Raw genomic sequence first — 23,177 nt, forward strand, 5'->3', positions numbered from 1 at the left:
CCAATAATTTTCAGTAGCCAACAAATATCTCCAACAGTGTCATTACCCAAGATCCTAACCGCCAAATCTCTCCAGTAGCACCAGTACCCAGCCATGGGGGACCACTGGTCCCTTAGACACTAGAGATTTCCTCAGAAGCTAGAACACAACAGATCCCTAGTAGGCTCTTCAGACACAAGAATCTTGAGCTACCACCGGAGATCTCCTGTCACTGAACCACAGAGAATGTCCAAAATCCTAGCGACTGAAGATGTCCTCAAGCCTCATTAGAGCCACTGGAGACCGGTAAGATACATGACTGCTTCTACTCATGGGAGAGGTTATAGAGAAAAGAAGAGTTCCAAGGAACCTGCTCCAAAGAGGTCGTTGACGATCCCAACGACCTTGCCATCCGACACCTGTACATTGGAGTTCTCATCAAGCTTCCTATCCTCGCAGTGGTCGATGAGAGAGTCGGTGATGTCTCGAATGTTGTCCTGAAAGTGAATCAGTCGGACAACTCTGATCAGCACAGTGAAACACTTTTTTTTTTTTTTGTTTTAGTTTTGATGATATGTATGACAGAGTCTCTGTGTTAAACCGGGTAACACAAAATGGCAGGAAAAGTTGTTTAAGATTGCTGGTTGGTACCTTGTTGAAGGTGGCGTAGTGGTCAACCACGATCTTCCTCACGAAGGTGTTGAAGCGGGCATTGAGCCTTACAAACGCCCTGATAGTGGCACTTGGCAGGTACTGGAGAGCCGGGATGAAGTCAGCCGGGTTTCCGCTGCCCACCACCTGGGTGAACTCGTTACTGAGGTTGACCAGGCCCAGAAGTTCTTGGTCGTCGTGGTCGTAGCGGCGGCCGAAGCACATTCCGCAGATGACATTGGCCACAGAGACGACGATGTGGCGAAAGGGGTCAAAGCTGCCGTCGGCCTTCATGACTCTGTCGAACTGCTTGACCAGATACTCGCCCTCCTTGCAGATGTGTTCCTCCAGCATGCACGAGTACTGCGGCGAGGTGCCTTTTAAGGTGGCAAAGGAGCGCAGGGCGCTATAGGCCAGCTTCCGGCGGGCCCTCCAAACACCCGCCTGGTCCGTGCTGAAAGCCAGACTCTCGCCGTCGTTGATGAAACGGAATGTGTACAAGTCTGGCCTGCCTGAGAAGTCCTCTCCTTGTTTGATGAGCGCCTGTCGCACCGTTTCGCTGCCGCTCAACACCACCACCGGACGCATCCCAATCTGGATCTTAAACACGGGGCCGTAGCGCTTGCTCATAGCGGTAAGGCTCAGGTATGGCCGCTTGCCCACTTGGAGAACGTTACCGATAATCGGAAGGGGTCGGGGCCCCGGGAGCCGCTGCAGCCCTTGCGGAATGTCGCCGCGGAGGAACTTCAGGTACAGGTAGACTAGACACAGTGTGGTCAAAGCCACCAGGCCCTCCGACACGGACACGGCCCCCACCAATGGCAGTATCATTAGCACCATGGTAACGTCCTTTTTATTATCGGTCTGAAAAAAAATCTAATCACCTGGAAATAGAAAAGGCAGAGGTGTGTTAGGGTAGAGGAAGGTTGTGCAACATGTCGACAGGCTGCTGTTGAGACCGCTTGAGGTTATTTCACCCCGTATGTGATACATTGCGGTCAAATATAGACTATATATCAACTAATATCAACTTTAAAATTCTTCTTTATACATTTAAAGCTATCCATAACCTTGCCCCCCCCCCCCCATACCTATCTGACCTTCTTCAAATTTCTATACCTCCCTCCACCTCTGTGTGCCCCCCCCTGCCCGTCTCAGCACGATGGAGGACAGGGCTTTCAGCTGCTCTGCCCCCAAACTTTGGAACTCACTTCCTCCCAACATTCGTAACATCGATTCTCTTCCCCCCTTCAAGTCCCATCTCAAAACCCACCAATGTAAAATTGCATTTTCCTTGTAACTCTGTCTTTTGTTTCTATTTATAATTGTATTTTATTTATTGCATTCTATTTTTAATTGTGTTTTATTTATTATAAATATAAATTATATATATATATAATATATTTTATATATATATTATAAAAATAAAAAAAATATATAAAAATTTTATTATAAATAAAATAAATATGCTTGTCTGTGACCGTAAAGCAGGGGTGTCAAAGTAATTTTTTTGCCGCGGGCCACATTGTAGTTATGGTTTCCTCTCGAGGGCCGTTATGAATTTGGGGAAGCCATTAGAATGTTTAAATCCCTTCAAATATTACATATAGAGCACACAGCAAATTAATGAATAACTCGTTTTCAAATCTGAAGTGAAGAATAATGACTTTTATTGTGGTTGACATCCAAAAATATGAAATGTTGGCTCAGATTTTAGCAATCATCATGGTATTTAACAAGTTCGATTTGCTTTCGCGGGCCGAAAAAAAATGATGTGGCGGGCCGGATTTGGCCCGCGGGCCTTGACTTTGACACCTGTGCCGTAAAGTGTCCTTGAGAGCTTGAGGCACTTAATATGTAATGTATTATTATTATAAAATTTTAATTTTACAGCAGAGATATAGTAAAACATCTGCAAAATCTCCCCTAATTACCCTCTCACTCAAGTACACATAAGACACTTGTGAAGCATGCGGTGCAAAAAGTCAACTTACCCTCAAGCAACCAGACGAGCAATGCAATGCAAAGAGAAGTCTCAAAAGATGTCAAAATAGTACTCAGACCCGAGTTCACACTCCTTGTGTCCCCAAAAGGGAGAGTGGGATTTTACTTTATAGCGTGCTCCTCCACTCCATTGGCTGTAGCCCGTGATGTAATCACCCCTCCTTCTCTTTGTCATGAATGAAAAATCTAGTGCGCTCAAAAGGTGTTTCGAAAGGCTCTCGAATGCATGCGCTCGGCGGCCTGCGACAAAGTAACAGACATTCATTGCTTCATCATGGTTTATTTGTTTTTTTTGTATTATAGTTTTGTCCATAAAGTTTTCACTGGGCCATTATTTGTCTAATTAGCATGAGTGTAAAAAGTATGTGAGGGCAATTAAAACTTAAAAAAGTAGTTATAGCGTGACAAAAGTAAGCATGAAACATGAAGAGGAGTAAAGTTTGAATGAAATGACAAAAAAATAGTCATAATTTTAAGAGAATAAAAGCATAATTTTACCAGAATGTAGATGTATTCAAGCTACAGTAGATCTGCCTAAGCAAACTTAAAGGACAACCAACACCATTTTTTTGTTTCCTGACATCAGAAAAACGTTTTATAGCATCTAAAATACCCACAACACGCAGGCTGATATTTTTAGTCAAATGCAAAACACCAATAAAAATGAGTTAAAGTGTCCCGAAACTACTTCAAAATGACCTCGGAAATGGCGAGTTTCAGAAGGTCCCGCCCCCTTGTTCGTGACGTCACTTCAGGACATCTTGCCTTGCTCGAGAATCAAAACAAATGGCTTCAGATTCGGAGAAAATGCTTTCTTGTTACTCATCCAGTTATGAATATGATTCAAATAGTTCTGAAGAGGAAAGCGTAAATGTTTGCAATCGATTAAAGAAGTCCTTTTGGATCAATTCGAGCCGTCAGGACTCCAATGTAGCGTCCCAGAAAATGCACAAGATGGCGCCCAAGCTCTGTTGGAAATGGGCTGATTTGTCTGCTGGGAATTTGTGTCAACTAGTTTCAAATAGTAGTCTCGATGCAACACACAACGATTTGCCATTGCATTATTTATGTGTTTTTGCCATCAACACGGATCAACACAAAGTTTTCAGACGAAAAAAAGTGCCCAAAATGCATTGTGTGTCGCTTTCTCGGTCAGGGGCGTTCCATACGTGACGTCACGTCAGGAATCGTCACCAACTCGAAAACAAGACTTCTTGAATATACAACGCGAGTCTTAAAACGTAAAATATAGCTATATGCGGTGGAATCTTTGTAAAATACGCTCAGTAGAAGTCATTTGAAGCCATTTTACAAATTATGGACACAATTTGTCTGGTGGCGTCGGTTGTCCTTTAAACATAATGTTACAAAATAAGTCTTTCAGAGATTAAAGATGCAATGTTGTGAGAATAAAGTCTAATTTTATGAGTGAAGGGTTGTAATGATGAAAATAAAGCGGTAAAATACTGTGAAATAAATATTATTATTAAATATTATTTGTGTGGGTGATCAGCGGCAGCAGCGTTCACTCTCTTAATATCAATATTAATATCAATAACAATAATAATAATAATAATAATAATAATAATAATACATTTTATTCATAAGCGCCTATTAAAACTCTCAAGGTCACTTTACAGTCACAGGATATTTTTTCTGCTATGTTACACTTTTTATTTATTTATTCATTTATTTATTTATTTATGTGTTAATGTAGTAATGCAAATATGTATGTATTTATTTATTTATTTATGTTTATTGATGTGTTTATGTAGTGATACAATTATTTGTTTGTGTATTTATGTATTTATGTATTTGTTTGTTTGTGTGTTTATTTTTATTTGTATTTTTATTAATACAACTGACGTCACCAGTTTGGTCTCTTTGTGCATCAGCAATAATAATAATAATAATAATAATAATAATAATAATAATAATAATAAATGTATTTTATAACCGCCTTTCAAAACACTCAAGGACACTCTGTAGCAATAATAACAATAATAATAATAATAATAATAATAATAATAATAATAATAATAATAATAATAATAATAAATGTATTTTATAGCCGCCTTTCAAAACTCTCAAGGACACTCTGTAGCAATAATAATAATAATAATAATAATAATAATAATAAATTTCCTTTATAACCTGTTATTATCAAAGCTCTCAAGGACACTTTACAGCAACAATAATAATAATAATAACAACAATAAGATATTTGGTGCATTTCACTCAATTTTGACCACCACCTTTGACCAGCGGGAAGAATGCTGAGACAAGCAAGGGTGGGGGTTGAAAACAATCATGGTGACTAATAGTGAGACCGGGGACCGGGTTGTGGGGGGGGGGGATTGTGCTTAGATAAAGGCCATCAGTGACAACATCTACCACCCAAGCAGCGCTAAGTCTTGATAAAGCACTCACAGGTCGAATGCCATCGCGTGCTAGTACCTGTGAGCCCTGAGTTAAACATTGACCAGTTGCGTGAGAGCGCAGTGATCAAACTTTCACCTCCCCTTTGAGGTGACAATGCTGGGAAGGAGTGGGCCCAGTGGGTGGGGTGTGCGTGGAGAGGGTTGAGGGAGGAAAGGGGTCGGGGGGCAGTGTAACTATGCAAGTGCATGCGTTGACCATTTCAATGCGATTGGTCTGTATACAGCTATGAAACACACATTCAATGGAAATGTCCCCATTGTGTTGAACTCCTGGATGTAGTCTGAATTTTAGTATAATACTAATAATAATACTAATTATAATAATAATAATAATAATAATAATAATAATAATACATTTCATTTAGAAGCGCCTTTCAAAACTCTCAGGGACACTTTGACTTTGTCACATACTTTTTTTGTGTGGGTGAGTAGTGGCAGCCATTCGCGCCAGCATTCACTCTACCCGGAAAGTAACACAGCAGCAAAGTTATGAAAGGAAGAGAAACGGTAAACAAAAAAAATAATTGTTTGAATAAACTACAATTAATAAATGAATAAATACATAACAAATAAATACATAAATGAAAAACAAAAGTCAAAGTCAGCGTTATTGTCAAATATGCTAATATGCATGACATACAGCACAGATGAAATTACTGTCCTCTCGGGCACTTGTAATGACTTTAACAAACATAATAAACACGAAAACGGCAATTTGCCGGGAGAGGGGAGCCGCTGCGTGTTCACGCGCCGCCATCTTGAAAAAAAAAATAATAATAATAAAAAATAACAAATAATATGACAACACAAAGACACAGAGAGTCATTCATTAACATACAAACAAATAAACAAATAAATAGATATAGGTATATGTATAGAAAAATAAATAATTAGCAAAAAAAACACAAATAACCAAACAAAGAAATGAATAAACTAAATTAATAAATGAATAAACAAATAATAAATAAATCAATAAATGAAAAACAAATAAACAGATAAGTACATCCGTAAATAGATGGATAGAGATGTAGCTAAATAAATAGAAAATAAATACACAAATGCTTATTGACCAGCATGATATTTTATTAAACATATAATTTCCTGTCAGTGAGTATTTATCCACAGAAGACTACTGTAAACTGTTATGAAGTCGAAAAAAAATGATGTTAAACCATTTTATGCACCCTTTCATTTTAGTAACACCTGTACCTGAAAGGGTTAAGTCACAGGTGTCAAAGTCAAGGCCCGGGGGCTAAATCTGGCCCGCAATATCATTTAATTCGGCCCGCGAAAGCATGTCGAACTTGTGGCATTCTATGCTCATCTATTGAGCTAGCTAGCTAGCGAGTGAGCTCGCTTGCTCTCTTTCTATTCAGCTATCTGGATAATCTCTTATATCACAGGTGTCAAAATCAAGACCCGGGGGCTAAATCTGGCCCGAAATATCATTTAATTCGGCCCACAAAAGCATATTGAACCTGTGAAATTCGATGCTCATCTATCGTGTTAGCTAGCGAGTGAGCTCGCTTGCTCTCTTTCTATTCAGCTATCTGGCTAATCTTTTATAATATTTTAGAATTCTTATACTCTCATAATTAATCTGCTAGCTAGCTAGCTATTTGATTTCTAGCTAGCTATCTATTTGCTATCTGTCTAGCTGGCTATATATTAGCTATCTAGCTAGCTATTAGCGATCTATCTGGCTGGCTATCTAGCTGGCTAGCTATTAGCTATATATTAGGTAGCTTTCTATCTATTTGAGTTACTTAGTTCGTATGCCAAGGTAAAATTTTCATAAATTTAACGTTCGTAAACCAAAAAGTTCGTAAGCCAAGGGGTTCGTAAACCGAGGTATCACTGTATTCAGATTTAATTTCCTTTTTTACGTCCCTCCACCACCTCCATAAGCACGAAATTAATAATAATAATAATAATAATAATAATTTACAGTCAATAATAATTTACAGTTACAGGACACTTTACAGTCACGGGATTTTTTTTGTGTGGGTGAGCAGCGGCGGTCATTCGCGCCAATGTTCACTCTAGCCAGCAGACAAGTTAGAAAGGAAGAGGAAAGGAAAGAAAGAAGTCGAAAAACAAAATACAGGAGCTATTTAAGCCAAAAAGATAAACCGATGGGGTTCTATGTCAAGGACTTTGATGAAACGGTTAATGATAAATTCTCAAGTTTGAATGGATGGCGTTTTTGTGCAAAAACAAGCCCTCCATGCCAAGATTGTGCAACCACAAGAGTTATGAAACAAACAAATAAAACACACACACACACACACATGCACAAAAAAAGGAAACAAAAGCCAAAACGGTGAATTGTTACATTCTAATCTGCTTTGTTTCATTTTTGTGGCAACGTATTAATATTAATAGCGATATGCATACTGTAGCTTGTTCTTATTGGCTTAGTTGCAAATCTTGCCTTGAGGCAGCCAAACAGTTGTTTTCTTTTTATATAAGGTTTCAACTTGGCCATCAATAATAAGTAGACAAACAAACAAATGCATGTAGTATAAGGAAATAGCTGATTAATAGATTTTAAAAACAGCTGAAATATATATAAATACATAAATAAATACATAAAATGTGATTAAATAGAATAGAATACAATAAATAAAATACAATTACTTTGCCAAAGAGTGCAGTGAAATAGTTTGTTTTTTGTTGAGTACAAAAAGCGATAAAGATGCAAATGTATTTAAAAAAAAAGCTGTCTAATTGAGAAAGAAAGGGTACTTTCGAGAGAAATCATCACATTTTTAAAAGAAAAAAAAAAATGGAACCAAGAGTTAAATTCTGCATCGATTTAATTGTGAAAAAAGTGCATTTTTAGAAGAAAAAAAAAAGAAATAAATTTTTATATTTGTAATATTTTTTTGGTATATTTTTGAATAATTATTAGCAATATAATAAAAATATAATATATATATTTATATGAATTTATATAAATATACATTATTTTTAGAATTTCAAGTAAAAACTATTTTCGGAAAAAATAATTATCAACAAATAAATGAATAAATAAATAAAACCTGATTAAATTAAAATTAAAAGACATATATAATAAATTATTAGTTTATTTTAAACCAGAAAATATAACCATTTTACTCTCAATCAAATAAAATAAAATATTATATTAAAATAAGTTGGATGAAACTAATGTTCGAATAAAAATGAAATAAAACGTGATTAAATTAAAATTAAAAGACATATATAATAAATTATTACAGTTTATTTTAAACTAAAAAATATAACCATTTTACTCTCAAACAAATCAAATAAAATATTATATTAAAATAAGTTGGATGAAACTAATGTTCGAATAAAAATGAAATCAAAATATTAAAATGAAATTCATTTATTTGAAACTGGTAATTTAACATCCAAATAAAAACCCATAGAATGTAAAAAAATAAAACCAAAAAAAGCTTGAATATTATTCAATTTTAAAATAAATTAGTAACAATTATATAATCTACATATACATTATAATAAAAAAATACAATGGGCAAAATTAATATTTGACAGAAAAGACTATTCATATTAATACAAATAGAAAGCTTAAATCAAATATCTGCAAAATTATTGCACGCAATAATATTAAAAAAAAATGTTACAAAATTTAAAAAAATATAATAACAAAGCAACAATTAATTTAAAACACATAAAAAGCCTAAATATATTAAATAAAATACAAAAAATGCCTTATTTGTCCACGTAATTCATCAATAAAAATCAAAAATAAAATTCACAACAGTAAAATGAAAAGTAACATCTTATACTTGCAAAAACACCAGCTGCACAATGAGACCAAACTGGTGATGTCAGTTGTATTAATAAAAATACATGCATAAATAAACGCATGCATAAATAAACGCATCACTACATAAACACATCAATAAACAAACCCACAAATAAAAAATAAATAAATAAGATAAATAAATAAATAAATAAGATAAATTTCTTTGATAAGCGCCTTTCAAAACTCTCAAAGTCACTTTTCAGTCACAGGATCCGTTTTTTTTCTGTGGGCGAGCAGCGGACGCCATATGCGCCAGCGTTCACTCAACCCAGAAGTAACTCAAATAGATAAAAAGCTAGCTAACTAATAGATAGCCAATAGACAGCTAATAGGTAGCCAACTAACAAGCTACATAAATAAATACATAAATAAATCACTACACAAACACATCAATAAATACTGTATAGTGCCACTTAGCAGTTTTTTTTGACGACGATACGAGTGCAGCGTGTTCTACCGGAAACAAATTCCTTGTGTGTCCTACATACTTGGCAATAAAGATGATTCTGATTCTGATAAACAAACACACTAAATAAATAAATAAATAAATAAATAGATACATAAATAAATAAATAAATAAATAAAGTGTAATATAATAAAATGTAAATCAATAAATAAATAAACACAATTTCTTTGAGGAGGCGCCATAGAGGCGTATTGATGCGCCGGACCAACCAAATAGCGGAAACGTATGGAAAAAAAACCTATCAAAATAAAACATTAAAGTCACGTGACGTCCATCAAAACAAACCTCGCTAATTATGATAGCTTAGCAAAAGGTAGCGAGGGTTATTGGGGGGGGGGGTCGGTGCATGCTTACAGAAGGGGGGGGGGAGAGAGAGAGAAAGAGAGAGACAGACAGAGAGAACTACTTGTTTCCGTGCGTGCGTGCGTGCGGCCGCGTTTGCGTGAGAAGCGGAGGCCGGTTCCAGAGGGAGGAGGGAGGTTACGGGGAGTGTGGGGGGTTCTCGGACTTGCGGACAATCCTAAATCTGCCGGCTCAAGTCACGCGAAGGCGGCACCCACCGCAAAAGACACACAAGGCTCTTAAACTAGCAGAACAAAGAACAACCAACGCACGACCACCAGTCCGATCCGTGCGTGCGTGCGTGCGTGTGTGTGTGTGGGTGAGCGTGTGCGCGTGTGTGTGTGAGCGTAGCGGGCGAGGATCTGGCGGCTTTGGAGTCATGCAATGTGCCACTCGGCTCTCACTCATCCGACTCATGCAACTGGAGAAGGCAGCGAGGAACGGGGCTCTTTCAAAATAAATTGAACAAATCGGGATTTAAGATGATGTCACAAAGTGTTCGGCTGCACCGGATTCGCTTTCCAGCTTCACTTTAATAATAATCATAATTAATAAATAATAATAATAATAATAATAATAATGGATGGATAATAAGGATAATGATAATAACATATAAAAATAAAGAATAAAAAACAAAAAATAAAACAGAAAATTAAATAAAAATTAAAAATTAAAAATTAAACATTAAAAAGTAAACATTAAAAATTAAAAATTAAACATTAAACATTAAAAATTAAAAAGTAAACATTAAAAATTAAAAATTAAAAATAAAAAACAAAAAATAAAACAGAAAATGAAATAAATATTAAAAATTAAAAATTAAAAAGTAAACATTAAAAATTAAAAATTAAACATTAAAAATTAAACATTAAACATTAAAAATTAAAAAGTAAACATTAAAAATTAAAAATAAAAAATAAAAAACAAAAAATAAAACAGAAAATTACATAAAAATTAATAATTAAAAATTAAAAATTAAACATTAAAAAGTAAACATTAAAAATTAAAAATTAAACATTAAAAATTAAACATTAAACATTAAAAATTAAAAAGTAAACATTAAAAATTAAAAATTAAAAATTAAAAATACAAAATACAAAATAAAAAATGAAAAATGAAAAAAATAAAATAATAAAATAATAAAAAATACAAAATAAAAAACAAAAAATAAAACAGAAAATTAAATAAAAATTAAAAATTAAAAATTAAACATTAAAAAGTAAACATTAAAAATTAAAAATTAAACATTAAAAATTAAAAAGTAAACATTAAACATTAAAAATTAAAAATTAAAATAATAAAGTTCGTATGCCAAGGTAAAATGTTCATAAATGTAACGTTCGTGAACCGAAAAGTTCGTAAGCCAAGGGGTTCGTAAACCAAGGTATCACTGTACTTTTAAAATTACAATACTGAAATTTTTAGGGGAAAAAAAGCTGCGCACCTGAAACAAAAGCCCAAAAAAGACATTTTAAATAATTTAGATTGAGAAGTTGCATGTGTTTGAGAAAACAAAAAGAACAAAAACATCCACTATCCGATAAGTCCACCAGTTGGCTGACACGGTGCAACAAATTAATTGCATAAGTGTGCCTTTGGCTGCACGCGATAATAGGCTGACTTCAAACGCGCAATTTGTTCTTTTGTGCGTGTGTGTGTGTGTGTGTGTGTGTGTGTGTAGGTAGGCCACACAGTTGGACACTAAGTTCACATAGCAGAGGTGTGAGCACAGTTAAGGAATGACTGGTCGAAGCTACTTAAAGAGATTACAGTGATCACATGTTCCCCCCTTTGCAGGAAGTGAGGCGGGTTCGCTACTGTTAGCAAGCTAGCCGGACGGGGTAAGCTTCAAGACACACACAAGAACAGCAGATGAGTTGGAATGTGGCCTCATGCAACTGCTGGATTGAATGGAAGTGAACTCCTGGGTGGCTTTTCAGACTTTTTCTTCGTAGGACTCCTTACAATAGGAATGTTTTGTTTGCTACTTTGGACCTTTTTGTTCTATTGATTTTGTTGTTTGAGATTATACGCCGGGTGACTTTATTTCATACAATTTGTCAAATACTGTGATACCTTGGCTTAAGAACATAATTGGTTCCCAGACAGAGTGTGTAAGGTGAAAAGTGTGAATCCCAAAAAATAAATTCCCATAGGAAACCATTAAAATTAGAATAATCCGTTCCCAGGTCCCCATAAAACATAATTTTCGACTTTCTAATTTTCTAAGTCTTAAAACTACACAAAATATACCTTGTATTATGTATAATAAATGTGCTACGGTATTATAATTAAATAAATAAACTCTACTGTATAATAAAGTCATTTTATTTACCTTTGTGATGGTCGTTGATGGCTGGAGTGGTCGGTTTCATCACCATTAAACACTTGATGAGGAACGTAACCTTCTTCTTTCACCATCTTGAGGAATGATCCCTTGTAGGTGCTTTCTCTGTGATCATTTTATCTAGTTCCTCATCAATTGTGTTCTGTTTGGCTGTGTTGATAGCTTTTTGCATCACAGATGGCTTGTGCGGGTTATTCGTGGAGCCTGATTGATGGGATAATTTAACCTTGCAGTCTACACCGTGCCTTTGAACTATCAAAGTTGAAACTCTGGCACTGTCGTCTGCCTGTCTCTTTAATCTTTAAGTCATCCCCTCACTGCTGTGTTCTTGACCAATCACGTGGCTTTAACCGAAGACTGGGGGCGGGGAATAGAAGACAAAAACAGTCGGTTGCCATTTTGTTGTTAGAAGAACGGGCTCGTTACCGAACGACAAATCACTTATTGAGGCAGCTCCGTGTTCGTATGTTTGTAAAAAGTTCGTAAACCGAAAAGTTCATAAATCAAGGGGTTCATAAACCGAGGTATCAGTGTACAGTGTACACCCTACTCCTCCTTCCTACCTGCTTTTTTGGCGTCCACCACAACCATCTCGTTTCACCCTGACACAAATATTCCTACGAGAAGTACTCATCACGGAACATCTTGACAGTGAAAAGGTGATATTGATCCTAAAGTCAGCTAATTTTGCTCTTGGCGTCTGAGCAATGGTCATTCGAGTCATCGCCAGTGCGCCCTCCAGTGGACATATTTAGAAACTAAAGTTATTTTATTGAAAATTTATAGTTTGTGTGTTTTATCCGTGTACAGTCTTCACTTAGACTGAGCTTCACAGCAAGCTAAACTCGGAATAGCCAATAAAAGACATTCTCAGAGTATGTTAAATTTTTTTTTTCTTTAATAAAGGGTCCACGAAGAAAGTGGTCGGAGCCGTATGCTGCCCACAGACCGCAGGTTAACAAACACAGCATTGTTTATTTATTGCTAATAATTTTCTGGAATTCGATTCATTACTTTATTTTTGGAATTAATACCCTTCTGGCAAAATGTAATTCATTTTTCCAGAATGTCTTCATGTAATTTATTATTATTATTATTATTATTTTTAATTTGCTAATATTTTTTCAAGTAATATGTATGATTAATTTTTTCTATTTTGCTGATTTGTTTTTTTAGGTAAGATTTTTATTTACAGATGATCCCTTACGAACATTCGAGTTACGAACAAAGGTACATACAAACATTTTGGTAGTAACATATTTAGTCTTCTCTCGAGTTGTATCATTATAGAGCATATATATTTATATATGTTTATATGTTGTTATATGTATATATATGTTTATATTTATATGTATATATGTTTATATATATATATATATATATATATATATATATAATATTAGTGGTGTGAGTTTGTGTTACTTCCGGGTTGAGTGAACACTGGCGCGAATGACTGCCGCTGCTCACCCACAGAAAAAAAAAATATCCCGTGACTGTATAGGGTCCTTGAGAGTTTTGAAAGGCGCATAGAAATTAAATGATTATTATTATTATTATATTAAATGTTTATTTTTCTGGACTAACCAAATACTTATATATAGGTCAAACTTAAACGTACTTATATAAGCCTTAAACATACATTCCATAGAAATTATAGCACTGAATCAATTTACGAACAAATTCACCTTAAGAACGAGAACAACCATTCGGAACGTTGGCAAGTTAGGGAGCGTCTGACTTTATTTTATTTGCATATGTGTTAAAATAATTTTCAAGCATTTCATTTCTATCGATTCCAACACATTCCGGCAATTCGTGTCAGCTTGTCATAAATATTTTTTTTTCTTCCTGAGTCGTGACAAGAGCCGCTACAAGGGTCAGCGGGTGTCACATGCAAACAGCACGCTTCACACGCAACCTTGAACGCAACACAAACACCAGTGGGATACATACTTGAACCATGCGGTTTATGCGTGTGTGTATGCTAGCGCACGCACGCGCTAGTAGATCACCTTCCCTTTCTGGCTTGGCACATATAGCAGATTAGTAACTGAGCTAATGGTCCCCCACCACCTCCCTTCCCCACATCGCCGGCTCCCTCCTTTACAGCCCACATACGAGCTGGCGTGCAACAATAGTTGCGTGCCGAAGTATCTCGGTCATCCATCTTCCTGTCACCTCTGACTTTGTGCTACGAAGGTGTCATAAGTGAGGGCGAATTTTCGAGGAAGAGGATAGGGAGGGGAATGAGGAACAGGTGGGAGGGGGGGGGAAGTGTCGTGAGAGCAAAACATTTTCAAGTTGCATGTCTGAGGAGAGTTATGACTTTCCATAGGGGAATAATTGCCACTTTGTCAGCACGGTAGCGGCAACAAATGTTATTATTTTTTTCTTTTTTAAAGGACAACCGACGTCTCCGAACAAGTCGTGTCCATAATTTGTAAAATGGCTTCAAATGACTTCTACTGAGCGTATTTAAAAAAAAATAGCGATATTTTACGTGTTAAGACTGTCGCTGAATATTCAGGAAGTCTTGTTTTTGAGTTGGTGACGAGTCCGTACGTGACGTCACTAAAGGAACGCCCCCTGACCGAAAAAAAAAGACACATTGTAGCAGTCCTTCCATCAAGTCAATGTATTTTTTGGTCTGAAAACCTTGTGTTGCACCCAAAAGCCGCCAGAAGAGGGTGTCCAAGCTCCATATAAGGAATTTATCAGCCTCTGGAAACGGAGGTGGCCACAGGAGGTCGCCATTTTGTGCCTCTTTTTGGTGGTGATCGTTTCTCCCCAATGTTGCCTCAAAATGGCATGGAATAAATTCTTTAATCGATTGCAATCATGTATGCTTTCCTCTTCAGAACTATTTGAATCATATTCATAACTGGATGTGTAACAAGAAAGCATATTCTCCGAATCTGAAGCCATTGTTTTGATTCACAAGCAATGCAAGACGTTTTGGCGTGACGTCACGACCTGGGGGCGGGACTTACTGAAAATGCCCAATTCGCAGCTCAATTTTTTTGCAGATTTTGGACACTTTAAGTCATTTTTATTGGTGTTTTGTATTTGAATAAAAATATCATACTGCGTGTTTTGGGTATTTTAGGTGCTATAAAACGTTTTTCTGGTGTCAGTTAAAAAACAAAAAAATGACGTTGGTTGTCCTTTAAGCTATTGTAGCATGGCTTCCAAAGTAATGAAAAGAATTGTGAGTGTAAGTATTTTATTGAGGAGTTTTTTTTGTTATTCGTTAGCGGCAAAACTAACACTAAAGGCTCGTGACCAATTATGTTATCGTCTGCTGTTTAAGATTGATGTTAAATAAATGACTAAAGGGAGGGAAAAAAAAATCTGCATTTACTGTGAATATATCTTGATTTGTTTAGCTAGCTAGCTATTTGCGATCAAGTTGGCTGGCTGGCTATCTAGCTAGCTATCGATCAACTATATAGCTATCTAGCTGGCTATCTATTCGCTATATAGCTATCAGAATCAGAAAACCTTTTCGTCCCACAATGGGGAAATTAAAGGTGGTTTAAACATTAAAGAGACAGGCAGACGACAGAGAGAGCGTGACAAAATGGATAGAAAACAGTGAATTTAGGATTCGTTTCAACTTTGATAGTTCAAAGGCAGAGTATAGACTGCAAGGTTAAAATATCCCATCAATCAGGCTGCACAAATAATCCGCACAAGCCATCTGTACACTTGATGCAAAAAGCTATCAACCCAGCTAAACAGAACACAATTGATGAGGAACTAGGTAAAATTATCGCAGATAAAGCACCTACAAGGGATCATTCCCTAAGATGGTGAAAGAAGAAGGTGTACGTTCCTCATCAAGTGTTTAATGCTGACGAAACCGGCCACTCCATTCCATCAAGCCATCAACGACCATCCCAAAGGTAAATAAAACCACTTTATTATACAGTACAGTTTATTTCTTTAATTATAATAGCATAGCACATTTATTATACATACAATAAGGTATATTTTGTGTAGTTTTAAGGCTTAGAAAATTATAAAGTAGAAAATTATGTTTTATGGGGACCTGGGAACAGATTATTCTCATTTTAATGGTTTCCTATGGGAAATTATTTTTTTGGGATACACACTTTTCGCCTGACACACTCTGTCTGGGAACCAATTAAATTCGTAAGCCTAGGTATCACTGTAACCACATTCTTCATCACGTATGCATGTAATGTGTGTTGCGTTCACTGTCAGACTCAATGTGATGGCATGACTGCGTTGTAGCTCGAGCGTATTGCCTCCTGAATGTCCCATTCACCGCCTTGCGAGCTGTTTATTTATAACACTGTCCCCCGCGTGCACTCCGCTATTTTGATTCTATTCCATAGGGAGAATCGTATGGAAGGAGAGCAGCATGTAAATCAAGTCATGCGTGGCTCACATTAACCTCTTCTGCCCTCCTTTGCACGCACACATACACACACGCGTACGCACGCACGCACATTCTATGAATTTACCCGCTGAATGACCTGACAGTGAGGTCTCACTCTGTTCTCACAACTACAGTTTTTTTTTTTTTAATTTGAACAATGGGAAATTAATCAAATAAGCTCATGCTTTCAATAATGTGATTTTGCTAATTCTGGGAAATGTAGACTGCTTGAAAACCATTTTTGTGGCATGTCGGCTTTGGACGGTTCCACTCTGATTGCAAGGCAAGGCAAAACAGCTTAATTTACACAGTGCATTTCAAGTACAGTATTTATATATACACAAAGTAACATCCTTTTATTTTAGTTGTTGTGCCTACTTGTTTTGTTATTTTTTATTCTCACATGTTTGGGTGTCATATTATTATGTTTTTGAAAATTGTTCGTTTTAATTTAATTTAATTTAAGTTGTCATTTTATTTCATTTGAATTTATTTTTATTCATTTTATTTCATTTTATTTATTTTTATTTCCTTTTATTTCATTGTATTTCATGTTATTTTATTTAGTTTTATGTAATTATATTCAATTTAATTAAACGGAATTTAATTTAATAATATTTTATTTAGTTTTATTTACTGTTACATAATTTTATTCAATTTAATTTAATTTATCTTTATGTAATTGTATTTAATTTAATTGCATGTAATTTAATTGCATGTGATTGTAATCAATGTCATGTAATTTAATTTAATTTAATTTGTCATTTTATTTCATTTTAATTCATTTTATTTTATTTCATTTTATTTATTTTTATTTTATTTTATTTCATTTTATTTATTTTTATTTCATTTTATTTCATTGTATTTCATTTCATTTCATGTTATTTTATTTAGTTTTATTTCATTGTATTCAATTTAATTAAACGGAATTTAATTTAATATTATTTTATTTAGTTTTATTTACTGTTACATAATTGTATTCAATTTAATTTAATTTATCTTTACGTAATTTTATTTTATCTTATTATATTTCATTTTATTTTATGTAATTGTATTTAATTTAATTGCATGTAATTGTAATCAATTTAATTTAATTTGTCATTTTATTTTATGTCTTTTTAATTCATTTTTATTCATTTTATTTTAGTTCATTTTATTTATTTTTATTTCATTCTATTTCATTTTATTTCATTTATTTTTATTTCATTTTATTTCATTCTATTTTATGTAGTGTTATTTAATTTTATTCAATTTAATTCAACGGAATTTAATTTAATATTTTATTTAGTTTTATTTACTGTTATTTTATTCAATTTAATTTATCCTTATGTAATTTTATTCAATTTTATTTTATCTTTTATTTATTTATTTTGTTTATTTTATTTTATTTTATGTAATTGTATTTAATTTAATTGCATGTAATTGTAATCAATTTTATTTTATTTTGCTGATAATATTTAAATATTAATAAATAATATGTAATTTATTTTTGTCAATGGAAAATTTCTTAGTTGGTTTCAAAAAATGTGTTAACATGTTGATACTTCCAAGCAATTGTATTTTTTTTTCTTCAGTGGATTATATTTCCATTTCGCTAAAGTAGTCTCTAACAGCCACAAATCATTATAAGTAACCAAATACAGTTACAGTACATAAATACACTAATTAAAACATTAAAAATACATTTTAGGATGTTTTCCAAAACAAAATAGAACCATAGTTGTACTCAAGTGTCGCCTTTAAATATTATTTAGGATTTGTCATGCAAATTTGATTTAAAGCAACCAAAAAGAAGAAAAAAAAAATATATTCAACATATCCCCCGCCCCTCCCCGCCGCAGAGTACGCAACATGTCGATACAACAGCAGCGAGGAGGAGCCTGTGGTTTTCCCAAATCCTAGACGTCGATCCTTTTGTGTTTCCCAGTGATCCCTCACATGAATAGAGGATCTCGGGAGAGGGGGGGGGGGTTAATGATTGTGCATTGCGTGCAGACTGTGTTTGCTCTGACAGAGCCAAGGGTCGCCGGGCCTGTGTACAAAAAGAGCAAAGGGACGTATCGCTCGCCATTTCGTTCCCTATCAAAACAATCGGGCGGCCGCTGTTTTAGACGGCACGCCAAGTTCAGCACCGAAAAAAAAAAAAAGGCATACAGGCTTTGAACTTTCGACTGTTTGGACTTGTTAAATCTAAATGTAATTATGTCTGGCCGATTACACATAATGCTTCGTATTTTAATTCAAACTTGCATTTTATAAGAGATTCATTGTACAGTGAGACCTCAATTTACAAACAAACTTTTCATCTTAAGAACCTCTAATTTCTGAACATTAAACCTTATAATAAGCACTATTTTCACAATACGCACTCACCACGGCTGGCGGAGTGATCTTCGGCGGAAGCACACAACCGAACAGCGTTCCAGCCGGCGCTACTTTGCACACCCCCTCTCATTGAATGCACACGTCGATCGCCTACTTGGAGCTTTTTGCTGAAAATTTTACTATGATGGGACCGAAAAAAACCCACAATGCAGTGTATTTCTTTCATTACAATACAATAGCACATTTATTATACATAGAATAAGGTATGTTGTGTGTAGTTTTAAGGCTTATTTAGTTAAAAACTATATTTTATGAAAACCCGGGAACGGATTATTCCCATTTTAATGGTTTCCCATGGGATTTTTTTTTTGAGATACACACTTTTCGCCTTACACACTGTGTCTGGGAACCAATTAAGTTCGTAAGTTGAGGTCTCACTGTATCATCACAAAAAAACAGTCTAGCTAAACATGTGCTCATAGGGCCATCTTTGATATGGAAAATGGACAATTGGGCCACGAGATCTTAAGGGTTGGATACAAAATGTAAAAAAAAAAAAAAAAGAATTGGTATTTTTAATTGTTTGATGAAGAATGAATGACTTCAAGGACAACCGACGTCTCCGGACAAGTTGTGTCCATAATTTGTCAAATGGCTTCAAATGACTTCTACTGGGCGTATTTTAAGAAGATTCCACCGCATATAGCTATATTTTACGTTTTAAACACTCGCGCTGAATATTCAGGAAGTCTTGTTTTTGAGTTGGTGACGAGTCCGTACGTGATGTCATAAAAGGACCGCCCCCTGACCGTAAAAAAAGAGATTAAAGGAGTGCTTCCGTATCATTTTGAGGTGTCTGGACTCCAATGTAGCTCCCATAAAATGCACAAGATGGCGCCCAAGCTCCGTTGGAAATGCGCTGATTTGACTGTTGGGAATTTGTGTCAACAAGTATCAAATAGTAGTCTTGGTGCAACAAACAACGATTCACCATCGCGTTATTTATGCGTTTTACTTCTAATTTTGCCATCAACACGAAGTTTTCAAACCAAACAAAGTACCCAAAATGCATTGTGTGCCGCTTTCTCGGTCAGGGGCGTTCCTTCAGTGACGTCACGTCAGGAATCGTCACCAACTCAAAAACAAGACTTCCGGAATATTCAGCGCGAGTCTGAAAACGTAAAATATAACTATATGCGGTGGAATCTTTGTAAAATACGCTCAGTAGAAGTCATTTGAAGTGATTTTACAAATTATGGACACAGCTTGTACGGAGGCGTCGGTTGTCCTTTAGTGGTGTTTTACTCTTACACAGTAATTTGGTGTCCAGAATTTCTTTCATTTATTTACAACAACAAAAAAAAATCCTAAATCCAGACGTATAAATGCAAAATGAAATCAAGATGTGCTTAAGTCCAACATTTTGTTGCGTTCTCAATTCATCCAACTTCTAGCGTTTGCAATGTTTTGAACCTGATCAGAGACAGTCATGAAAACGCCCAAACAAAAAAGGAAGTCAACCCATTTAGAAATCCCACAGTTCAAACTTAAAAGTTAACCAACATGGAAGTTCCACTGTAATTTTGTGTCCTCAAATTGTTTCCCCCGCATTAACATGACAACAGAGTCGCATCCGTGTCACGGACTGGGAGAATTTTTGTGACGTTGGGGGCACAATGCAAGGAAAAGCAATAAAGAGGAGCAGGACTCATCAAAAATTAAATTAAAATAAATAATAAATTAAATACATAAATAAATAAATACATCAATAATACATTTTATTTATAAGCGCCCTTCAAAACTCTCAAGGTTACTTTTTAGTCACAGGATGCGTTTTTCTGTGGGTGAGCAGCGGCAGCCACACGTGCCAGCGTTCACTCAACCCATAAGTAACTCAAATAGATATAAAGATAGCTAACTAATAGATAGCCAATAGATAGCCAGCTAACAAGCTACATACATACATACATACATACATACATACATACATACATACATACATACATACATACATACATACATACATACATACATACATACATACATACATAGAGCAGTGGCAGCCACACGGGCAAGCGTTCACTCAACCCGAAAGTAACTCAAATAGATAGAAAGCTAGCTAGTTAGAGATAGCTAATAGATTGCTAGATATCTAGCTGATAGATAGCTAGATAGCTAACTGATAGATAACTACATAGCTGCTAATAGCTAGCTAGATAGTTAATAGATTGTCAGCTGGATAGCCAGCCAGGTAGCTAGTCAAACACAGTAGCTAGCTAGACAGCTATCCAGATGTAATGCAATAGGACACTTGTGATTGTGATTGAAGAATAGAGTGGGCCGCATGAGGCCCGCCAGCCATATTTTGATTACACCTGGGACATAAGGCAAGCTAAACCGTTGGGATTTTTCCTGAGAAAGGGGGCAGAGTAAAATAATAATACCCTGGAGTGATCGGAGTTTATTTAAGGCTGGCTCCGCCCATTGGCATCCAACACACACACACACGCACACACACACACACACACAAGTGTGCGAGTCCCTTCTTCGTCTTCGCTAATTACGACAGCTGCAGACACCCTCCTGCAAGCTAACACTTTGCGTATCGTACGTATGTATGTATGTATGTATGTATGTATGTATGTATGTATGTATGTATGTATGTATGTAGGTAGGTAGGTATGTATCTTTTTTTTTACTTATTTCTTTTTCCTTTCATAACTTTGCTGCTGTGAAATGTAAAATTCTCCACTGCGAGACGAATAAAGGTACATCCATTCCATTCATGCATTTATTGATGTATTTATTGATGTATTTATGTATTTATCAGAATCAGAAAACCTTTATTCGTCCCACGGTGGGGAAATTTGCAGTCCACAGCAGCACTATGAAAGGCGGATGGGGTGTGGGGGCTGAAAGGATAGAAAACAAGATGTTCTAAGAACAAAATACGAACGGAAAAGTAAATAAGTGAAAAGATAGAACAGAAAAGGACTGAAAAAGGGAAAGAGCTGCTGCGGATGTATGTATTCATTCATTCATTCATTCTTGTATTTTTGTATTCTTGTATTTTTGTATTCATTCATTCATTCATTCATTCATTCTTGTATTTTTGTATTCTTGTATTTTTGCATTCATTCATTCATTCATTCATTCATCCATTCATTCATTCATATATTTGGTCATTTAGTTATGTAGTTATTTGCTTATTTGGTTCTTCAGTTCTGTTTATTTGGTTGTTTAGTTTGCGTTAACAACAGCTGAAGATGTAACAAAGTGGCTAACATGGAAAACAGGAAAATTCTGCCCTCTTGTGGAAAAGCAAAAAAAAAAAACATTGCCAGAGGCAATGACCAGTGCTTTATCAGCACCCAAGCATGAAAAAAAAACATGAACAAATTCGGGAATGGCGCTCCACGTCATGCTTTTCAATTCCGGAATAAATTCAGGAATGGCAGTGAATGAGTTTAATTTGGATTGAATCTGAAGCCATTCCAGGTATAATTGAAGAGCCTTCAGCATTTTACAGAGACGGCAACAAAACATGACTTGGCCTTGGAACACACGTCGGCGACAGCGGCGGCAGGCACGTAACGGTTTTGTTTGAAGGAAGTTTGGATACTGAGTCATCCTAGCAGCAGCATGCTACTGTAAACTCATTCACCGCTGCACAATGAGCCTCCATCCATCCGTTTTCTATAGTGTTTGTTCTCTCGAGGGTGCCAGGTGAGCTGGAGCCAGCCGCTCTTTGCTGACTTTGCTCATGCGTATACCCCTCAATAGGATGCCAGTAAACTTCTGGGCACAGTCAATGTGTGAAAAAAAGTCACTTTTCACACATACGTCCCCGCGCAAGCCATCTGTACACTTGATGCAAAAAACTATCAACCCAGCTAAACAGAACACAATTGATGAGGAACTAGGTAAAATGATCGCAGAGAAAGCATCTACAAGGGATCATTCCTCAAGATGGTGAAAGAAGAAGGCTACGTTCCTCATCTAGTGTTTAATGCTGATGAAACCGGCCACGACCATCACAAAGGTCAATAAAATGACTTTATTATACAGTACAGTTTATTTTTTTAATTATAATACCATAGCACATTTATTATACATATATATTATACACATATACTTTGTGTAGTTTTAAAGGGCAACCGACGTCTCCGGACAAGTTGTGTCCATAATTTGTAAAATGTCTTCAAAAGACTTCTACTGAGCATATTTTACAAAGATTCCACCGCATATAGCTATATTTTATGTTTGAAGACTCGCGCTGAATATTCCGGAAGTCTTGTTTTTGAGTTGGTGACGAGTCCGTACGTTACGTCACTGAAGGAACGCCCCTGACCGAAAAAAAGGACACGTAGCAGTCCTTCCATCGTGTCAATGCATTTTGCTCT

At 35.5% G+C, this 23,177-nt stretch overlaps 1 protein-coding gene across 1 annotated transcript in view; it reads right to left on the reverse strand.

The window, feature by feature from the left end:
• cyp1a (cytochrome P450, family 1, subfamily A) overlaps positions 1 to 2,736 on the reverse strand; it is a 4,669-nt gene extending 1,933 nt beyond the window's left edge. Inside the window, exons 1-3 of the mRNA XM_088993058.1 lie at positions 2,625 to 2,736; positions 631 to 1,514; positions 350 to 476 (exon numbers count right to left, since the gene is read on the reverse strand). Coding sequence (XP_088849184.1) covers positions 350 to 476; positions 631 to 1,470 — 967 coding nt within the window. The 5' untranslated portion in view covers positions 1,471 to 1,514; positions 2,625 to 2,736. The remainder of the gene's footprint in view (positions 1 to 349; positions 477 to 630; positions 1,515 to 2,624) is intronic.
• Positions 2,737 to 23,177: the final 20,441 nt, after the last annotated feature.

This window comes from Hippocampus bargibanti, linkage group LG03 (genome assembly GCF_051943395.1).
Source record: "Hippocampus bargibanti isolate YZ-2025 linkage group LG03, ASM5194339v1, whole genome shotgun sequence".
In the NCBI taxonomy this organism is placed as follows: domain Eukaryota; kingdom Metazoa; phylum Chordata; class Actinopteri; order Syngnathiformes; family Syngnathidae; genus Hippocampus; species Hippocampus bargibanti.